Source organism: Ceratotherium simum, chromosome 17 (genome assembly GCF_057802395.1).
Source record: "Ceratotherium simum simum isolate JZ-2026a chromosome 17, ASM5780239v1, whole genome shotgun sequence".
Taxonomy (NCBI): Eukaryota; Metazoa; Chordata; class Mammalia; order Perissodactyla; family Rhinocerotidae; genus Ceratotherium; species Ceratotherium simum.
This window is the reverse complement of record NC_141916.1, coordinates 46,693,286-46,711,346: the sequence shown is the minus strand read 5'-3', so window position 1 is coordinate 46,711,346 and position 18,061 is coordinate 46,693,286. Positions and strand designations below refer to the sequence as shown.

The window sequence follows — 18,061 nt, the reverse complement described above, 5'->3', positions numbered from 1 at the left end:
ATTTTGCTTTATGGTTGGAGTTAATAAAATTATAACTACCAAATTTCTTAATAATATCAGGCTTTTCAGGAATAGTCTTGCATAGAAGGTTAAAGAATTGCTTTCATTCCTCATCTTCCAAGACAAGTAACATGCAATAAACAGTAAATGTTTTGAATGAATGCATGCATGATTGTAAATGAACGAATAAATACATGATTGAGTAAGTAAATGAATGAATGGCTCCTTGAACTATTTTCTCTGCTTATTAGAATAGTTACTTATTGTGTAGGTAAAAATCACATTTTAAGAAATCTGGAGCCTATGTTCTGAAAGAATGATCTCAGGGAACCTGAACACTGGTATCTCACATGAGCAATGTGAGATTATATGAGCTCCAGAAGCATATTGCAAAATATGACCCCCTGATGACAAAGCAAAACAAACTGGTCATAATGATGTCATAAGAGCAAGTTCTTTTTCAAGCCATTATAATTTTTCATGTTAATTTCAACCAGAAGATTTGTGAAAGCAGAAGTTGATTCCTATGCAACGTGGTGATGGAGGTGTGTTTCTTCTAGTGTTCACTTACTTCCCCACTACATCTATCCCCTGTCCATGACCCTGTCCATAATGATCTGGGTCCCAAGTGATTGAGCTAACAGTCACAAAATCCTTTCCGTAGAATTAAAAAAAACTTAAAACTCAAGTATTAATGGACAGTTGACCTAAACCATCACCAGGTTGAAAACTCCTTGGGGATAAGAAATACTGTATATTTAATTTACCTCTATCTACAGCAAATCTAATACAAAGTTTTGAATAAAACAATTTGTTGATAAACATCATTGACTAAATGCAGAAGTGGGACTAGGATGATGAAATAGGCAATAAATACTGTGCAAGTTTAGAGACAGGAGCACACAGTGTGGGTAAGTGAAGTCAGAGTAGACTTAATAAAGCACATGAAACTTAAATAATATTGAAATAAATGGCTGTACTATGAGCCAAGACTAACTTAAGCACCTAATATGAAAAGGTGTTAAGCTCTCGGGGCCCATAGCAATCTCACAGTGGCATCATACCCAAGGTTTCTCTGATGTTCAATATCTTACTCTTTCAGAGGGACCATGGCTGAATAGGCCGTGCACTTCATTGTCACAGTGGACCATGGCAGATGAAATATGAGATGCTTTGAAAGACAGTGCAGTGAGAAGCATATCATATAAGAGATTGATACTGAATTTTTCAAAAAGGATGAAAGACGGGGCTATGGGATGAAGATGAAAAAGAAAGGTAGAAAGAAAGAAATGTTTTCAATGAAAGAAATTCTCCTTTTCACAATTCCAGGTGAAGGATTAATGTGTCCACTAGGAATGAATGAAATATAATATTCTTCAGGAGGACACAAAATAGAGAGGATTTAGACCTGCCAAGTATCTCTATCATTCTATTTCTGTCCTGTCCACAACTGGTGGTGTTAGTTCTACAGTCTTTGGTCTGTGTGACTGAAAAAGTCCTTCCTATTCATCACCTCTGTGTACTGTGCCTACCCTGGGTTCTTCAATCATAAGAACTATAGAAAATCTTGTGCAACCACAGAAAATAAGAAGAGTGAGTTCTTATCACGATATATGCATGCGTGTATATTCACTCAATCATCACAGAAACTCTTAAAATTAGGAAGTAATATCTCCTTTTTATAATTGGTAAAGCTGAAGTGCAAAAAGTTTCAGACAAGTTAAATAGCTAGAAAGTTCTACTAGGATTCATAAGTAGGTCTCGCTGACTAAAATATACTACAGCTCAGAAAATAGGCATAACATGGCAATTCTTGGTAATAAAACAAAATTTTGATTTGAAGTGAAAGCAAGAGAGTGCAGAATAATGAAAAGATCACTAGAACTAAGTGAATTAAGCAGAAAGCCCTTCTTGGAATAATATCTCCATCACCAACCCTTGGATAAATTACTCTATTAGCCTCAGTTTCCTCTTCTGTAAAATGGCATAATACCAACTGTCCACCAATATAGCATCACCAACTAAATATGGTAACTTTTTGAATGTGCCTAACTCTGTAGCTGGTACAATAGGACTCCTGGCACAGAATCTCCACCCAGTAGGCATTCAGTAAATATCTGTTGAATGATAATGTAGTACAAGTGAGAAAGCTGACAAGAACCATCTCCTTTTTACAAAATAGATGGTCAACTTATTTTTAAGGATTTCCAATCCCTCCACCACCCTCAGAAATCACTCTACCTATGCCTTCACTGTCATAAATCAAAAGTGAAATATACAAAAGCACTGGAGCTGGAGGTGAAAGCGCAGCTTGGGGGTGGGTGGGGGATCTAAAGTGGAAAACAGACACGTCCTTTTTCTGCAAATCACAATCTCTTTTTCTCTTTTTCCTCTGCAGCAGTTTCCTCTATGGGCACAGTTTCCTGTAGAGGAAGAAACACGCAAGCAAATCCCAGAGGGAGCACAGGGGCTTGAGGTCAGACACCGAGGCACAGCCCTCAGCAGGAAAGGGTACCCCTTGGGGCCCTGCCCTCCCATTTTTTCTCTATAATCTTTCCTTTTCTCTCTCCTCCAGGAGACCTCCTTTGTCTCTGCTATCTAAAAGGGTGATTCCCTGCTTCTCCTTTTGGAAGGAAAGTCTTTTGCCTCTCATGGGCAACCACTTTCTCCTTATGCTTGACATAGTCACCCTAGCCTCCTCTTCTAGGACCTCCCCAACCACCCCCCACCCCACACATACACTTCTCTCCACCTGCTAGCAGAGATTCAGCTGTTGTACAAATCTCCAGAAGAGCGTGGGAGAACTCCAGGTCCCAGAACAGCATCTCTGCTGCCTGCATGCCACACACATGCTGCTCTTCCTCCTCCTTTCCCCTCTTTTAAGGTGAGGAGACAAAGCCTCTCAGGCTGATCATTCAAGAAACTCAACTAAGAGTATTTTAAGGAGAGAATCACAGCTGTACGAGCCTTCAAGTGCTAGGGAGGAAGTACCAAAGAAAAAAGGGCAAACACCTGGAAGGAGGCAGTTTCACAGATGAACGGGTGGGGTGAGGGGGAAAAGCAGGGAGCTGTTGCTGGCTTATACCCAAGTGTAAATTGCTTGCTTTGCCCTACAGCATTTTATGGTGTTGGGAAGCTTCTCTAGGAAACTCTTGTGGGACTGGAGATGATAAAAATGTAAATAAGAGAAACTATAATGCTGCCTCTCACAGCAGCTTCTAAAGAGGGTCTGGAAGCCCCTTTAGTCAATCATGTGACATCCCTGGTAGGCAAACTCTGTCACATGAGGTTAAGCTTAGTAGAGATGAGAAAGTTAATGCACCACAGGGCTATCACTGATTATGTGGTTTTGGCATATTTAATTTAAAAAGGGGTACAATCACGTCCCTTCATGCCGTAAGTGGAAGCACAGAGGAGAAAACATGTTTCAATGAGCACCTCTCTCCAACTCAATCACACACATAACGACTAAAGACGCCCTTATCTACCAAGCCTGCCACTCTAAAATAGACAAGAGCACTGCCCCGCCTACTTTGCTCAGACACATGCTAAGTCTCAACCACTCACAATGTTGGTTAGAGGCCACCATCCACCCACCCACACACCTGCTCTCACATGAATCCTCCCCAACAGCTCCTCACATACTGGAATCGCTTACACACACTTACTTTCACCCATCTTCACTCACCTTCTTCCACTCCCAGAAGCCAGGAGCTGACACATACCCACCATCCAACAAAGGAGATTGCCACTCCTGCATACAACCCTCCTCTCCTATCTCCCTCTTGCACACTGATCCACCCACTTCCTGTATCAATCTCCTGAATAAATAAATACGTACACAGTGCCTTCTGTCACTTATTTGTGCTTGCTTTTTCCCATTCAAATGGACACTCGGTGTAGACCTACTCCTAATTCACTCATCCACGCTAATCAGACAAGAATCAATAAACCAACCCAAAGCAAGAACATAGTTCCTTGTTAGAAAAGTGTCTCAATTCTCCAATAAATTTTAACAAATACTTGATTTTGTATGAAACTCCAGCCAACTCCTAATAAGCAAAATGATGGTAACACTTTGATTTCTCACCATATCATTGTGACACAGTGGCACTTGAATAGGAGACCATCACAGCACAATGTGCAGGGATTCCAGCAAAGCCACGCCAGCATTTCTGTTCATTGTCTGAAGGACTCTTTTCCATTCGTAAAAACTTGTGATAAGCCCAAAACATAGATATCAAATACACAAAGCTACTTTTGGCATCTTTACACTGCACCTACTTCAGAAATCCATTCTTATGCTAACTCGTCCCTTTTGAAATGTAGTTGTCATAGGGTCACAGAGTCAAAGGCAATCCTTTTGTTATTTCATAGAAATGGAAGGCAATTTGCTAGGGCAATCACTCTCATTAACGGATGCTCCTGTCCATTAAGATTCTGGAGCCTCTGCTTGCAAGTACCAAAACTAGTTAATCATAGCACTACAGCATGAATTGTGGAAGACTTCCAGTTCAGCTCTCTTTGGCACCTTTAAATGGATAGAAGGGACAAATAACCCAAACCATGGGTTTCTATGTGAAGCTGGGAAAGAGCCGGCCCCAGGGATGGTGTAGTTCACTTATAGTATGGGGGGAGAACCGACACAGACAAAAAGACGAGCGTGAATCTCGATCTTTGGGACTAATGGAGAAATATGTAAGTGTAGAGTCAGCCTGTTTTTGTCTAATTAAAAAAATAACCTTCTCATGTGGATAATCCCCTGACTTATGTCACTTCCCAGGCACCTGTGGCCTGGCATCTGTTACAGGGCATCTGGCTCCTCGGTTCTGGCATGTTCAACCAAGTAGTCTTTCTTTTCTTACATCCCCAATAAAAAATGACATGCCCTTTCTAGCACTGTGTCAGACTGTCTACACCAGTGAACAGTACTTACTGTGATGGAAAGGGAGGGGCACTAACATAGCTGAGAAGTGAAATTGACTAGAGCCCAGAGTCATCTTGAAGGTCTTGAAGGAAAGCATTTAATTCAGCGGCAGAATTGTTTCCTTGTGAATGTTCACCAACAGTACATTAAGCTAGGGTTCACAGTCTTATAAGAAAGTGAGTTGTTGAAGAAGCATGAGCTAAAGTCCCCGATTTCCTTCCTTCTACGAGCAGATTTCTGAAAGGCTAGAAAAACCTAGGGTAAGCCCTCAATCTTACAGCAATCTATCATCGTTCTTCAAAGACTCTTCATCCCCTCAAGTTTATTTTGGCAAAGTCCTAACCAAACAACAGACACCTTATTCATAGTAGGAGCTCCTAGAATTTTCACATAGAAAGAGCCTGGGGGTGGGACTGGGAGGCAGCAATCTGGTTGTAAGGAGCAAGACTACAGGATTTGTCTTGAAGTTGCTCTTGCAAAGTAAGTGTATATTTTTTACTTACCTGCTCCTTTAACATATATTATTGGGGTAAAGGGGCACATATGTATGGCGATGGATGGAAACTAGACTTTTGGTGGTGAACACGATGGAGTCTATACAGAAGCTGAAATGTAATCAGGTACACCTGAAATTTACACAATGTTATAAACCAATGTGACCTCAATAAAATAATAAATGTGTGTGTGTGTGTGTGTGTGTGTATATATATATATATATATATATATATATAGCCTACTCTATACTGGGATAACGGTTTCAGAAACAGCTACATCAAGTTAGACATGGACCTTGAATTCAAGACACTTAAATCTAAAGGGAGAGACAGATAATAAACAAATGACAACCACGACATTGAGACAATAAAATAGTAACTAATGATAGCAGCTATTCGGAGAATTAATTAGTCATACAATAGAGAGTGGCCAGGATAGGCAGGAAAGGTAGCTCTGAGCAAATAACAGTTAAGCTAAGTTCTAAATGACAACAGTGAGCTAGCTAAATAAGAACATGCCAAGAAGAGGGGGCAGCACGTTCAAGAATCCTGAGGCAGGAAGAAGCTTGGCATATTTGAGGAAAAGAAAGGAAGCCAAGGGAGCTGGGACACAACAGATAAGGAAAGAGAGTAACAGATAAAGTAAGGCGGGAAGGTTAGATTTCTAACTCCTCATTCTAAGTGGGACAGGGGGCCAAAGGAGGATTTTGAAATGACAGCATCTGATTTCCTTTTTTAAAAAATTCATTCTGGCTGCCCTGTGCAGAGGGCAACTAGGAGTCTCTTGCAGTGATCCAGGTAAAGGATGCTGGCACCTTGGATCGGTGATTGGTGGAAAGGAAAGTCCATTGATTTATATGAGGAGAAGGCAGGATCATTAGCTGTTGCTTATGTTTGGATGTGAGAGTGAGAAAAAGTAGTAGTTTAAGGAAAACTTGAGCAACAGGGTGAATTTGGTTGTCTATCTACTGAGATGCAGAAGACTAAGGAGAGAGCAATTTGAAAGATGAGAGAAATTTCTCTTTCGGTCATGATAAGTTTTAGATGCCTTCCAGACACTGTGTCTAGTAGGTGACTATATAGTCTAGTTTAGAGTTCTAAGGAGTGGTCTGAGTTGAAGATGGATACTTGAGAGTCACTGCATATAGAGGATATATAAAGCCATGGACCAGATGAAGTCACCTAGGAAACCTGTATAAATTTAAAAACAAGAGTAATAATAAGGGAGCTCAAAACAGGGCCCTTTGGACAGTTAACATTTAGAAGTGGAGAAAGAAGATTGAGAGGAACTGGTCAATAAGATGGGAGAAAAATCACAAGAGTGTGCCTTCATGAAAACCAAGAAAAGAAAGTATTTCAATGAGGAAGCTGTCACTTGTGTCAAATGCCACAGAGACGACAAGAGGTAATGGACTGACTACTGTGTTTAGCAACATGGTGATCACTGGTGACTTTGGCAAGAGCCACAAGAGCCATTCCATTAACATGGTATGAATGAAAACCTGAATGGAATGGATTAGGAGAGGATGAGGGATGCAGAAGTAGAGAAAGCGATTATAGACAACTCTTTCAAGACGTTTTGCTACTAAGGGGAACAGGAAAATAAGGAGATAGGCAGAGGAAGATGTGTGGTCAAGGATTTTTGTTTTTCTTTTATTTTTAATGTAGGAGGTATTAGACTTATTTGTGGCTGGTGGGAATGGTATAGTCGAGAGGGAGAAATAGCAAAGTCCTCGAGAAAGCAAAAAATCTGGGATGCAGAATTTAGCAGTTCAAGAGATCTGGATTCAAGCTCCTTTTTCTCTCAAGGACTTCACTATTTGTAAAGAGTTGGTCTGTAATAGACAGGTGGACTTATCTGCAGTACGTGGAGTAAAGGCAGAAGGCATGGATACTAATGCAGGTAGGCTAGCGGATCTTGTAGCGTGAAAATGAAGAAGTTCCTGGCAGAATAATTTCATTTTCTCAATGAATTGTGAGGCGAATTTACCAGCAGAGAGTGCTAGTTAGAGAGAGAGGAGATGTAATAGGTTTGAAGTGAGAAGAGAGAGCGTGAAGTTATTTTGGAGTGGGAGAAAGTTAACATAGTAGGAAATGTAGCAGGAGTACCGGGCAGGAGTTTGAGATCTGTGACGCTGTCATCATGGTTGTGTTTCTCCAGCTCGAAGGAGAAACTGGAGTTGTTCAACTGCCTCGAGGTAGGCAGGAAATAGGCAGTTTGTTTAATTGGGGCTGTGTATCAGGCATCACCTGTGTACCACTTTAAATCCTCTGGCATCCCCTGCTCTTCCAGTCATGGATGTGGTGACCATTTGGGCTCAGGCTTCAGCCAGCTTCATGAAGCAACTCATCTCAGGCACATCCTGTCCAGCTCTGGCTTCTTGCCCTGGGGCTTCTCATGATGAGGTACATTAGTGAAGGAACTGCTATATGCAACCCAGAAGTGTGGGAGAGTAAATGGGAGCCTATAAATAAATGCTTCCCCCTTTTGTCTTTAAGTACACAGTTCTAAGACACATTTCTTAAGACTTCTTAGAGGATCCCGGCAGGATGAAGGATCACTTGCCCTCAGCAATGCTCAACTCAATAATGCATCCTTGTATCAACCTTCTCTCCTTTCTTGCTTCACTCTTCAGGTCCCTAACTCCTGCTCCCTGGAGTCAATTTCAAAAAAACAAACAGCAACAACAAAAAACCCTACCTACATATAAGCATAGAAGTCTTTGCCTAAGTCTCTGCCTTCAAGGGAACTCAGGATAAGATCATTGGTATTAGGAATAGCTACAGAAATCAGACCCTCAAGATGGGATTATGGAGTGCAATGAAGACCCCACAGCTGGGGGTAAGTGGGGTAGTGGTAACTCCTAACATATACTAGCATCACAAATACTAAGATTCTCACCTGTGGTGGACTGGGATAAGGTGAGGTAGAGGGTGGTGTATTGGGTTGTGTGGTGGCTCTGGTATTTGAACAACATGTGGGTAGTTGGCTGGCTTTGCCAATATATTTGCAAGTCTTGAAAAAAGAAACTGAAAGGGTCAAGTCAGCCAACTGTCTACTCAAGGCATTCTGTGAAATCCAGAAAGCGTTCCAAACCATGTTTAAGGAAACTCACATCTCCTGCCCCCACAGGGCAGACTGCTGAAAATCAGACCCAGGAACTATGACAGTGACAAGGCTACAAAAGACACTAAATGCACAACCTTGTAATGTCTCCTATATGAAAATTCTAACAGGAAAAAATGAGACCCTGAGACCCACATGAGACATTTGAGTAGACAGTGAGGGAGGATTTTCACAAAATGTTTTAGAAGGCAAGAGAAGCTCCTCCCCCCTGCCAGAGGAATAAAACCTGACCTGAGAGACTGCAAAGACCTCATCTGAGGCAGGTGCCTTTCCATATGACTCCTGTCCTCCTATATATGGACCCCTGTCTCCCTTCATCCCCTCCAGGCCAATAACTAGAGGCAAATCATGCACAGCTACAGCTGGAAAACACAGTCCCTAGAAGAGGGCGAATAGCTAGAAGGAAATAGTTTGCATACTGAAGGAATTGCTATGGAAAGACCGGGCCAATACAGACCTGCAGAAAGCAGTGAGCACATGTGGGAGTGGATTCTGAGGGAGTTAGAGAAGGGTAGAGTGGGATATAGGATTTATTGGTGTGGGAGCACTTTCTTGTGAATTAAGTGTCAAGGTCCTGGCAAACCCTCCTAGATACACTCCTAATACGCTCCTGGGTTGGTGGCCTAGTGAACGAGGCAGTAGATGATGGAATGACTTTAGCAAAATATTGTAAAAGGGGTCAGAAGATTAAACAGGTGGGAATGTTAGACTGGAAGTACTATGTGAGATTAAGAATGATCACTTGACTCTGCTCTGAGATGCATTTCATAAGGCTCTCCTATGAAGTTCTGATGGGTCAATCACTAGCCACCCAGGGGGCTTATCAGGTCAATAAAGCTCCTTTCATCAGCTTTCCCTCTTTCCATATCTCACTCTCCTAGTCCCTAATTTCTGCTCCCAAAGATTGTCTCCCACATAAACTCCCTGCACAAAGGCTCAGACAGGCTGCTTCTGAGGAGTAGAAATTATAGGTAAGTTAAAGAATCCCGAGACTGCTCCTGGCCCTACCACTGACTCCAAAAATTACTACTGCTTTCTACCATAGTTAACAATTTCCTCCATTGTTAACGATCTAGCCTCAGGATAACAGCGACCCCTGGGATCACATTCCCTTCTGGGGAAATCAAAGGTCAGATCAGGAATTAGTCACCAGATCGTGTCACTTTGAATACAAGGAAGAAAGGAAGCATGAGAGGAAAGGAAGTGGGAGTGGAGGGGAGAAGGAGAGTGGGCAGGTGAGAGGGAAGAGGAGTAAAGTAGGAGGATAGCAGTGCTGTAGTTGACGAGTTCACACACTTTACTTTATTTAATCATCACAATACATTTGCAAGGTGTTCTGTCACACAGATGAGGAGGCCAAGTTTAGAGTCCCAAGGTCCAACTGATTCTTAAGCTAAACTGGCAGCTAAGAGTTGCATGTTGTGCCACAGGATGAGCAAGAGACAAGGTTTGATCAAGAATGAGGGAAGCCGAGCAGATCACATACACAGATGCTTTTAGGCTTCTGCCTCCTTGTAGCACAGATTTATTTGGATATACCAATTTATGGGGAAACTTCATAGAACTGGACTGCAGGCAACAAGAATATCCTCAACTTCCCTTTGCTTAACAAGCAATGGTCACCAAACAAGTATACATGGAGCAAATTCCAGGGAAGAGGGCCCAAAGATGTGTGAAGAGAAGCATCAACTTCTGGACCCTGAGTTTTGACTGTGCCAGGATGAGGAAGCCTAGAACCAGAACAGGCTTTGGGAATGGGAATGAGTGGAGGAGCAAGACAGCTACTGTTAACTACAAAATGATTTTAATGACACCATAGGCAATTTGACCAGACTGGAGCTTCTTGCATATCTGCTTTGTTCCTTGAAGTTCCAGAGCATTACACCACCTCCCTTTGATTCCCTACTAAGATCTTTGCCCATGACTTTCCACCTATATACCAATGAAACAGCTAATTTATTATACTATATCCCTTTTCCAAGTTTCCTGTTGAAGTTGTCATATCTCTTTGCCATTTCAGCATTCTTCTTTTAAACCAGTTCCTTTGTAAACTGTATATTCTTTCCTCATTTCCAGTAGTAACTAAGCTTCAGACTCATAATACCCTACAGCTAAGGGACCAATTTTTTTTAAAATTCAAGAAACAATCATATAGCATTTACCTTAAGCCACACAAAGTTAATCACTTAAAATTATTAACTTATTTAATACTCATGACAATTCTATAAGTTAGGTACAGTTATTGTCCCCATTTTTTCAGATGAGGAAACTGAGGCTCAAAAAGATTCAATAACTTGCTTCAGGTCACACCATTAGAGAAAGTGGCAGAGTCGGAGCTGAACCATGGGATCTGGCTCCAAAGTCTGTGCTCTTAACCCTAGGGATCATTTGACCCATCCCCTTCATTTTACAGATGAAAGGACTAAGACACAAAGAAGCTAAGTGACTTGTGCACGGACAAGGTTGAATGAGGGCTGGCATTCAGGTCTTCTGATTTCCAGTTCAATATTTTTCTGCTATATACCATGGCTGTGGTTCCAGACAGCAGTCTTCACCGCTAGGCTATGTTTCAATGGTGTTCCCCATGAGTTCTCCAATTAATCTGTAGATTTACAACATCACAGTGGATCTTCATTTCACCAGGGTGTACAGGAAAGCATTTAGGATTGTAAAGATTTGCACCTAGTCCTTTGGGGCTTTAGAATCAGGTGATCTAGGTTCTAGCTCTTCTCTTATTAGCTGTGAGACGACAGCCTGATCCTTCACCTTTCTGGAAAGTCTAGTTGGCACGCAGGAGGGTATCCCGCAAACTGTAAGAAGTGTATAAATCCTATTACTACAATAATGATGATAATTAGTCCTGTTAAAAGCACAATGTTTCACCCATTATTTCTGCAGAGTTTGTGAAATGGTGACAAGGATATGAACTCAGATGGTCATTGTTTCTCAAGGTGGGAGGACCCGGTGCTGAGATCACTGCTCAAAAGAGGGGTGGCTGTGGGTAAAAGCTAGGAAATGCAAACCATGTTCCTATTATTAATAGCTTTAGATAATAGCTTTGTGGGTAAGGCTGAAGATGCCTTATGCCTTAAAATGTAATAATGGAGAAACGGGCGGTCATAAAAACGTGCCTCCACATGTTTCCCTTCCCCTGGGCATGGAGTGGCATGCCTTCACTTACTCTTTCATATCAGCTCTTCTGTAGCATCACAGGCAAACCTGACGTAAAACTGATTGCATTTGGTATTTCATCTGTTTTCTCAGCTACCTATGTCACTAGAGATCGTGAACCCTTCAAGAGGAGGAATCCTTGTCTTTTATCTCTGTATTTACAAAGCCAGTAGCATGGCTGGCACTCAGAAAATGGTGGTTGAATAGTGAATGAATGAATGATTTTTTTTTTTTTTTTTTTTTTTTTGCTGAGCAAGATTCACCCTGAGCTAACATCTTTTACCCAACTTCCTCTTTTTTTCTTTTATGTGAGCTGCCACCACAGCATGGCTGCTAACAGACGAGTGGTGTAGGTCCACACCCAGGATCTGAACCTGGGCCACCCAAGTGGAGGTGCCAAACTTAACCACTAGGGCACCAGGGCTGGCCCTGAATGAATGATTTTTCAACCATTTTGCTTTCATTCAGCAGCCCACGACTCAGGTTGTCCTCCAAGAACAATACACTAAGTAGCCCTCCCAGGATTGTGTGTTGGGCAAAGACTAATACTGGAATGTGGTAGTCAATGCGGTTTTTTAGACCCAATTTTTGAGAACCACTGTCCAACAGTTCTCTAATATTTCATCACCCAACTACCAAAGGGTGCCCATAACTCCCTAGGCATAGAATTTCCTATACATATTAAAAATAAAAACTAAATAAAATTTTTAAAAATCTCAAGCTAGCATTTTGTCTTGTAGGTACTTTAATCCCTAAAGAGACACACAGAGACCTATAGCTTCTGGCTTCAAAGATGATTTTTAAAGAGGAAGTGTGGAGAAAAGGCCCACAGAGGGGAGATGCCAATTCATACATTCTGTGTGTGTGCTTCAATATTGAAAATACTGAGAATTCCTTAATGGCAGGAAGCAAGTATAAACTTGGTAGCCATAGCACCTAGCACTGGCTATGCACATAGCCAATGCTCAATAAAAATTGGATAGATGGATGAATGGAAGGAATACAATTTGTTATTGGCACCATTACCAACAGTCACTGGTAAACTTGTGTAACTCTGGTCAGAATGTCCAAATAATCCGCCAATTTGAGAATCACTTTCATACTCATTAATTCCCTCCCTGGAGTTTTCATTGCACAGAACTGATATCTACTTATTTTCTCTTCTTTATTCAATCATTCAAAAGAAAACCCTGTCTCCTTCACCATCCAACAGTGAAACCCTCTATCTACACAAGTATCTTCTCACATAAACCAAACAGCATAATATAATGGTATTTTCATGCAGGGTATTATGTCTCCATCTGAGTAAGAGATGAAATGTCAGAGATGTGGTTAAAGTCTAAGACAGATGTTTTGGTTTTTTTTGTCATTTACTTGGCACTAGCTACCCTGTGATTCAAAAAAAGAAACCCAAACATGCTAACAATAACCTAACATTCACTCTTGCATCGGGGTGGGGGTGGGAGCTAACGTAAACCAGTCTCCGCATGTCATGTTATATATTGCAACTCTTTGTCCCAGAAAATTCACTGCCATCCCTACAGCTGCATCTGGCTGTTCAGGTCTTTTTTTTTTTTCCCCCAAAGCCCCAGTAGATAGTTGCATGTCATAGTTGCACATCCTTCTAGTTGCTGTTGTTCAGGTCATTTTTAATCATGTTTAAACTCATTCTCAGAGACCTTCATTCCTTCTGTCCCTCCCATTTTTGTGTAGTTCTCTGTCTGCCCTAGCTTTTGAGTGATGAAGATTTCCAAGGCCGGGGGCCGGCCTGGTGGCGCAAGCGGGTAAGTGCACACGCTCCGCTGTGGCTGCCCGGCGTTGGCTGGTTCGGGTCAAAGGCATGCACCGATGCACTGCTTGGCAAGCCATGCTGTGGCGGCGTCCCAGATAAAGTGGAAGAAGATTGGCACGGATGTTAGCCCAGGGCCAGTCTTCCTCAGCAAAAAAAAAAAAAGAGAGAGAGAGAGAGGAGGATTGATGTTAGCACAGGGCTGATCTCCTCACAAAAAAAAAAAAAAAAAAAAAAAAAGATTTCCAAGGCCAGATAATCCTTGGGCTGGGAATAGCCAATTCATGGAGAGACAGTCTTGGAGGAAGAGGGAAGGAAGAGCTATTAGGGAGGAAGCTTGGGGATGCTGGAGAGAGAGGATGGTGCCAAATGAATTATCAGAGAAAAAAAGAGACATGGGAGAAGTACAATAGAATGTGTAGAAAAGACTGTTTCCCAAATCTCTTGCTTATTCTAGAACTTTCAGAAAAGAAAAAGCTGAAGAGATGGAGAATGGGTTTGGGGAAAGTAATACTCTATTCTATGACAGGACTCATGTTCTTACTGAAGGGAAATAACCTACAAGAGAAGAGAGAGACAGAAAGAAACCAGGAGTAGGGTGGGCGAAACAAAGAGGAAGACATATGGGGAGGGGGGTGGGAGGAGAAGGGCGAGGAGGAGAGAACATGGTACGCAGTGGGAACACTGTTGGAAACATAAGAACCACCCCCAGAAAGAAAATGCCAGCATCTCTCTGGGCAAAAATCTAAATTGTCAGCACATGCATCTTTGCTCTCAGAAATATACACAGTTTTTTTCTTTCAGAATGACTCCTCATCCCGACATCAGTTAAACCCTTCAAACCGAGAGACTAAAATCATTTCATTCCTCCTGTCATGTAGCATTTCCAGGCCCCTTCCTCAGCATTCTTCATAAACATTCTGTCACCACGCTTTAGACAAATCAATGCTGGGAGCCCACAGCAGGGAAGAGTCAGGAGCAAGTAACTGTCTGCATTTCATATAGATTTATGTCTTAACGAAACTATAGTGGAAGAAATCTGTCCCTCTGGGAAAAAAATGAGGAAAAGAAAATACAATCTTTAATGCTTACACTTTCTAAATACAGTTTTCCATTCAATTTCTCGGTTGTTAATGTCAATACAAGCGAGGACAGTAAAAACAAGTAGAATAAAACTAGTAGAATAAGATAATAAAAAAATGAGTATTTTTTTGAGCATTTTTTTGGTATCAGGTCCTCTGCTAAGCACTTTGCATACATTCTCATTTAACCAGCACAAACACAATAGGAAGCCTTTAGTGTTATCTCTGTGCTTGCAGATGAAGACACAAGATCAGAGAGGTTAGGTAACTTGGCAAAAGTCACTCAGCAAACAAGTACAGGGGCCAGGATGTTGAGAGATCCCTAAAGCTTCCGATATTGTGCAAAGGACCCAAATTTTATTTTAGCAACAGTGAGTCTTAAGTTCCTTCCCCACCAACCTTTTCCTATACCTGGTAATGGGGGGGAAACAGTCGAATCCAACCTTCCCTTTCCTTTAATTCTTTCTCTATGCTGTTTAAAAAATAATAAAGTGATCAAAAACTACGCAACTAATATGAATAATCAAAAAACTAAATAATCAATCCCTGATTAATGGGAGTTAATAGTATAAAAGAAGAAATAAAAGATATGTATGATCCACAAATGCCTGCCATCTCTACCACATTTGACACTATTGACCCCTTTCCCTTTCTTAAAAGTCATTTCTTTTGGCTTCACTAACCTGCTCCCTACAGAGCTGACCACCAGAGTCCTCCCTTCCTGTCCCCAGCAGGCCTGTGGCCTTTGCTGAACACTATGCCTCCTCCTCCCCTCCAACGGTACTCGATGTTCAAGGCTTAGTTTGAATCTCACTTTACTTTTCTCTATATACCCTTCTCCTGAGAGAACTGATCTTTTCTCAGCTGGCCACTGACAGTGGTATCTACTCTATGCTGATGAATTTCAAATCTGTAACCTCACACTCCAGGCTGTGTAACTGTAGGCACTGCAAGACATCCTCACTAACATGTCCAGCCCTCAGCTCAGAATTCAATGCATCTTCTGTGAAAAACAGGTTCCCATTTCAACTTTTCAATTTCCATTGATCCATCACCATCCTTTCAATCTTAAAACCTAAAAACCAGCTTTGAGTATTTTATCTCCTGTATTATCTCTATATAGGACATTACCAGATCCTAAAGAATCATCCTTCAAAATTCTCCTGCAATCCCTGTGACCACCAAAATTCTGGCTCTTGTCACCTTGAATTTGGAGTACTTTGAAAAGTCCTGACTTATCTCCCCACCTTGGGTCACTCTTCCCTGTTCTCTCGTATAGTGATACAGGATTAATCCTGGTAAAATAACCATTTTATCATGTCTTTCCTATGGTTACCTCCCAGGATAAAGTTAAGTGACATTAATCTAGCTTTCAGGGTTTCCCAGGAACTACTGGTTAACAGTGAGTGACACTCAGCCCAAGCCAAGGATTCAAGAACCAAATAGTCTGTTTCATAGAGCAGAGGATTTTAAAGCAGAAAGATACATCAGTGGTATCTATTTCAACTCCTTTACAGAAATATACAATAGCTAAAAGTTGATGTAATCCTACCTTTAACTGATGTATGCTCTTTACCACATCTTTTTTTTTTTTTTTTTTTTTTGATGAGACAACTGAGATACAGAAAGAGTTAACGACTTGATTAAGGTCACACAATTAGATGCCAACTCCCAATATGGTACTTTTCCAACTATAGCATGTTGCCTTTCAAAAGGGCCCTGCCCCACTGTAACTCCCACTTTTATTTCCCATTACTTGTCTACAATTTAATTCAGATGAAGTTGATCCCAATATAACCTTCACATGAACATGCAGCGTCAAATGTCAAGTCCAAACCTTTGTTCACGCTATCATTCTCACTTGAAGAAATGTCACCCTCCTTTGGACCTCTACATTCTACATTCTTCGAAGTCTAGGTCAAGTGCCACTGCCTCCAATTCCTCCAAGATGTTTCAAGCCTGCAACTTCAGCCTACATGGACAACACTCCTTGACTGTAGCAAATGAATTGTACTACCCATTTGAGGTGCTTAATTATGTTCTATCTTGCACTTTTACTCAACATTTTTGTGTGTGCAGGCTTTGCTTCTTCAACTAACCTCAAGTTCTGAGAGAATTGGAACATGTCTTTCCTGTTGTGCTGTCCTTCACACCAAGTACAGCTCTGTGCACAGAGTAGGTGCTGCACTCTTCGTTGAAAATATAAAGAATCTAAGAATAGAAGCTGAAATAAAGTCTTAAATAGATAATCCAAAGGCCCAGAGAATATCAAGTCCATAGATAATTCAAAGCTTAATTTTACAATTAGCTTAAGTTCATTCATTCAGTCAACAAATATTTAATGAGTGCCTGCTCCAAGCTCATTAAAGTGCTAAGCATTAAAGTGCAATGGTAAGTGAAACAGACACATGGCTGCCAATATGGAGCTAACAGTTTGTCAGAGGAAGACACAAACATTAAACAAATAATCAAATAAATGCATATGTCTCTGTGTGTGTGTATATGTGTATGTGTGTGTGTAATTTAACTAGGACTGTATGGAAAATAGAAAAGAGTGGACAAATTTGAGATATATTTTGCCATAGAACCAGTAACATTAGGAAATTGACTACATGAAGGGGGTGAGGGAGAAAAAAGAATCAAAGATGATTTGCAAATTTCTGACACTTGCAACCAGAAGGATAACCATGCCATTCCCCTGAGATGGAGAAAAGTAGTGGAGGGCAAGGTTTATGGGGGTATATCACGAAAATTCAACCTTGGGCATGCTGAACAATTCCAATAGCAGAACTCTACCAAATAAGAAAAGTTGACAAGAAGCAGTTTGAGGTCCATGTCCCGACCTTTACACTGTTCATCTTCAGGTGGTGTTTCTTAAAAAGTAAAAGCTCTACCAAAAATTGGGCCTGAGAAGAGGAAAGCAGAATCAAGGAACTCAGACAGCCCGGAACTGGGTAACTAGACTGTGAATAACTGCACGTTAGTGTTCGCTGAGGCAGGAAAAATATAAAATAAATCTTTTCAATCAAAGAAAATCAAATCTGGCCCATTTATTTTTCTTTATCAAGTGAATCAAAAGCTTGGCTGAATGAAAAACTAAAACTAATCTGAAAAAGGACTGCTCCTGCTGTTGTGAAAATTCATGCAAAAAGGCAGGCTACAGGGGCCCTTCCTCTTCATTCCCCTCTGGTGCTTAGCCAGCTGCTGTAAAATAGTGTCCTAGGAATGAGGCCAGGGTTCTGGATTCAAAACCTATTCAAGCTACTTCATTGATCATAGGGTTGGAAGGGAACATAGAAGTTCAATAGTTCATAAAATCAAAGAATTAAAAAACTTTAGAATCAGAAGGAACACATAGGGCTCATCCAAATTCTTTCCAAGCAAACATCTCTCCTAACATTATTTTACAGATGAGAAAACCAAAGTCTGAAAAGGTAAAATGACTTGTAACAGCTAGTTAGTAAAAAAAGC

General features: G+C 41.1%; 1 protein-coding gene across 2 annotated transcripts in view; it reads right to left on the bottom strand.

Annotated features, from left to right (window-relative positions):
* GRIN2B (glutamate ionotropic receptor NMDA type subunit 2B) overlaps positions 1–18,061 on the bottom strand; it is a 277,582-nt gene that overhangs the window by 138,778 nt on the left and 120,743 nt on the right. Inside the window, exon 3 of one of the 2 annotated variants that reach the window (XM_087442717.1) lies at positions 13,246–13,263. The exons of the other annotated variant lie outside the window; for it this stretch is intronic. Coding sequence (XP_087298843.1) covers positions 13,246–13,263 — 18 coding nt within the window. The remainder of the gene's footprint in view (positions 1–13,245; positions 13,264–18,061) is intronic. 2 annotated transcript variants of the gene reach the window in all.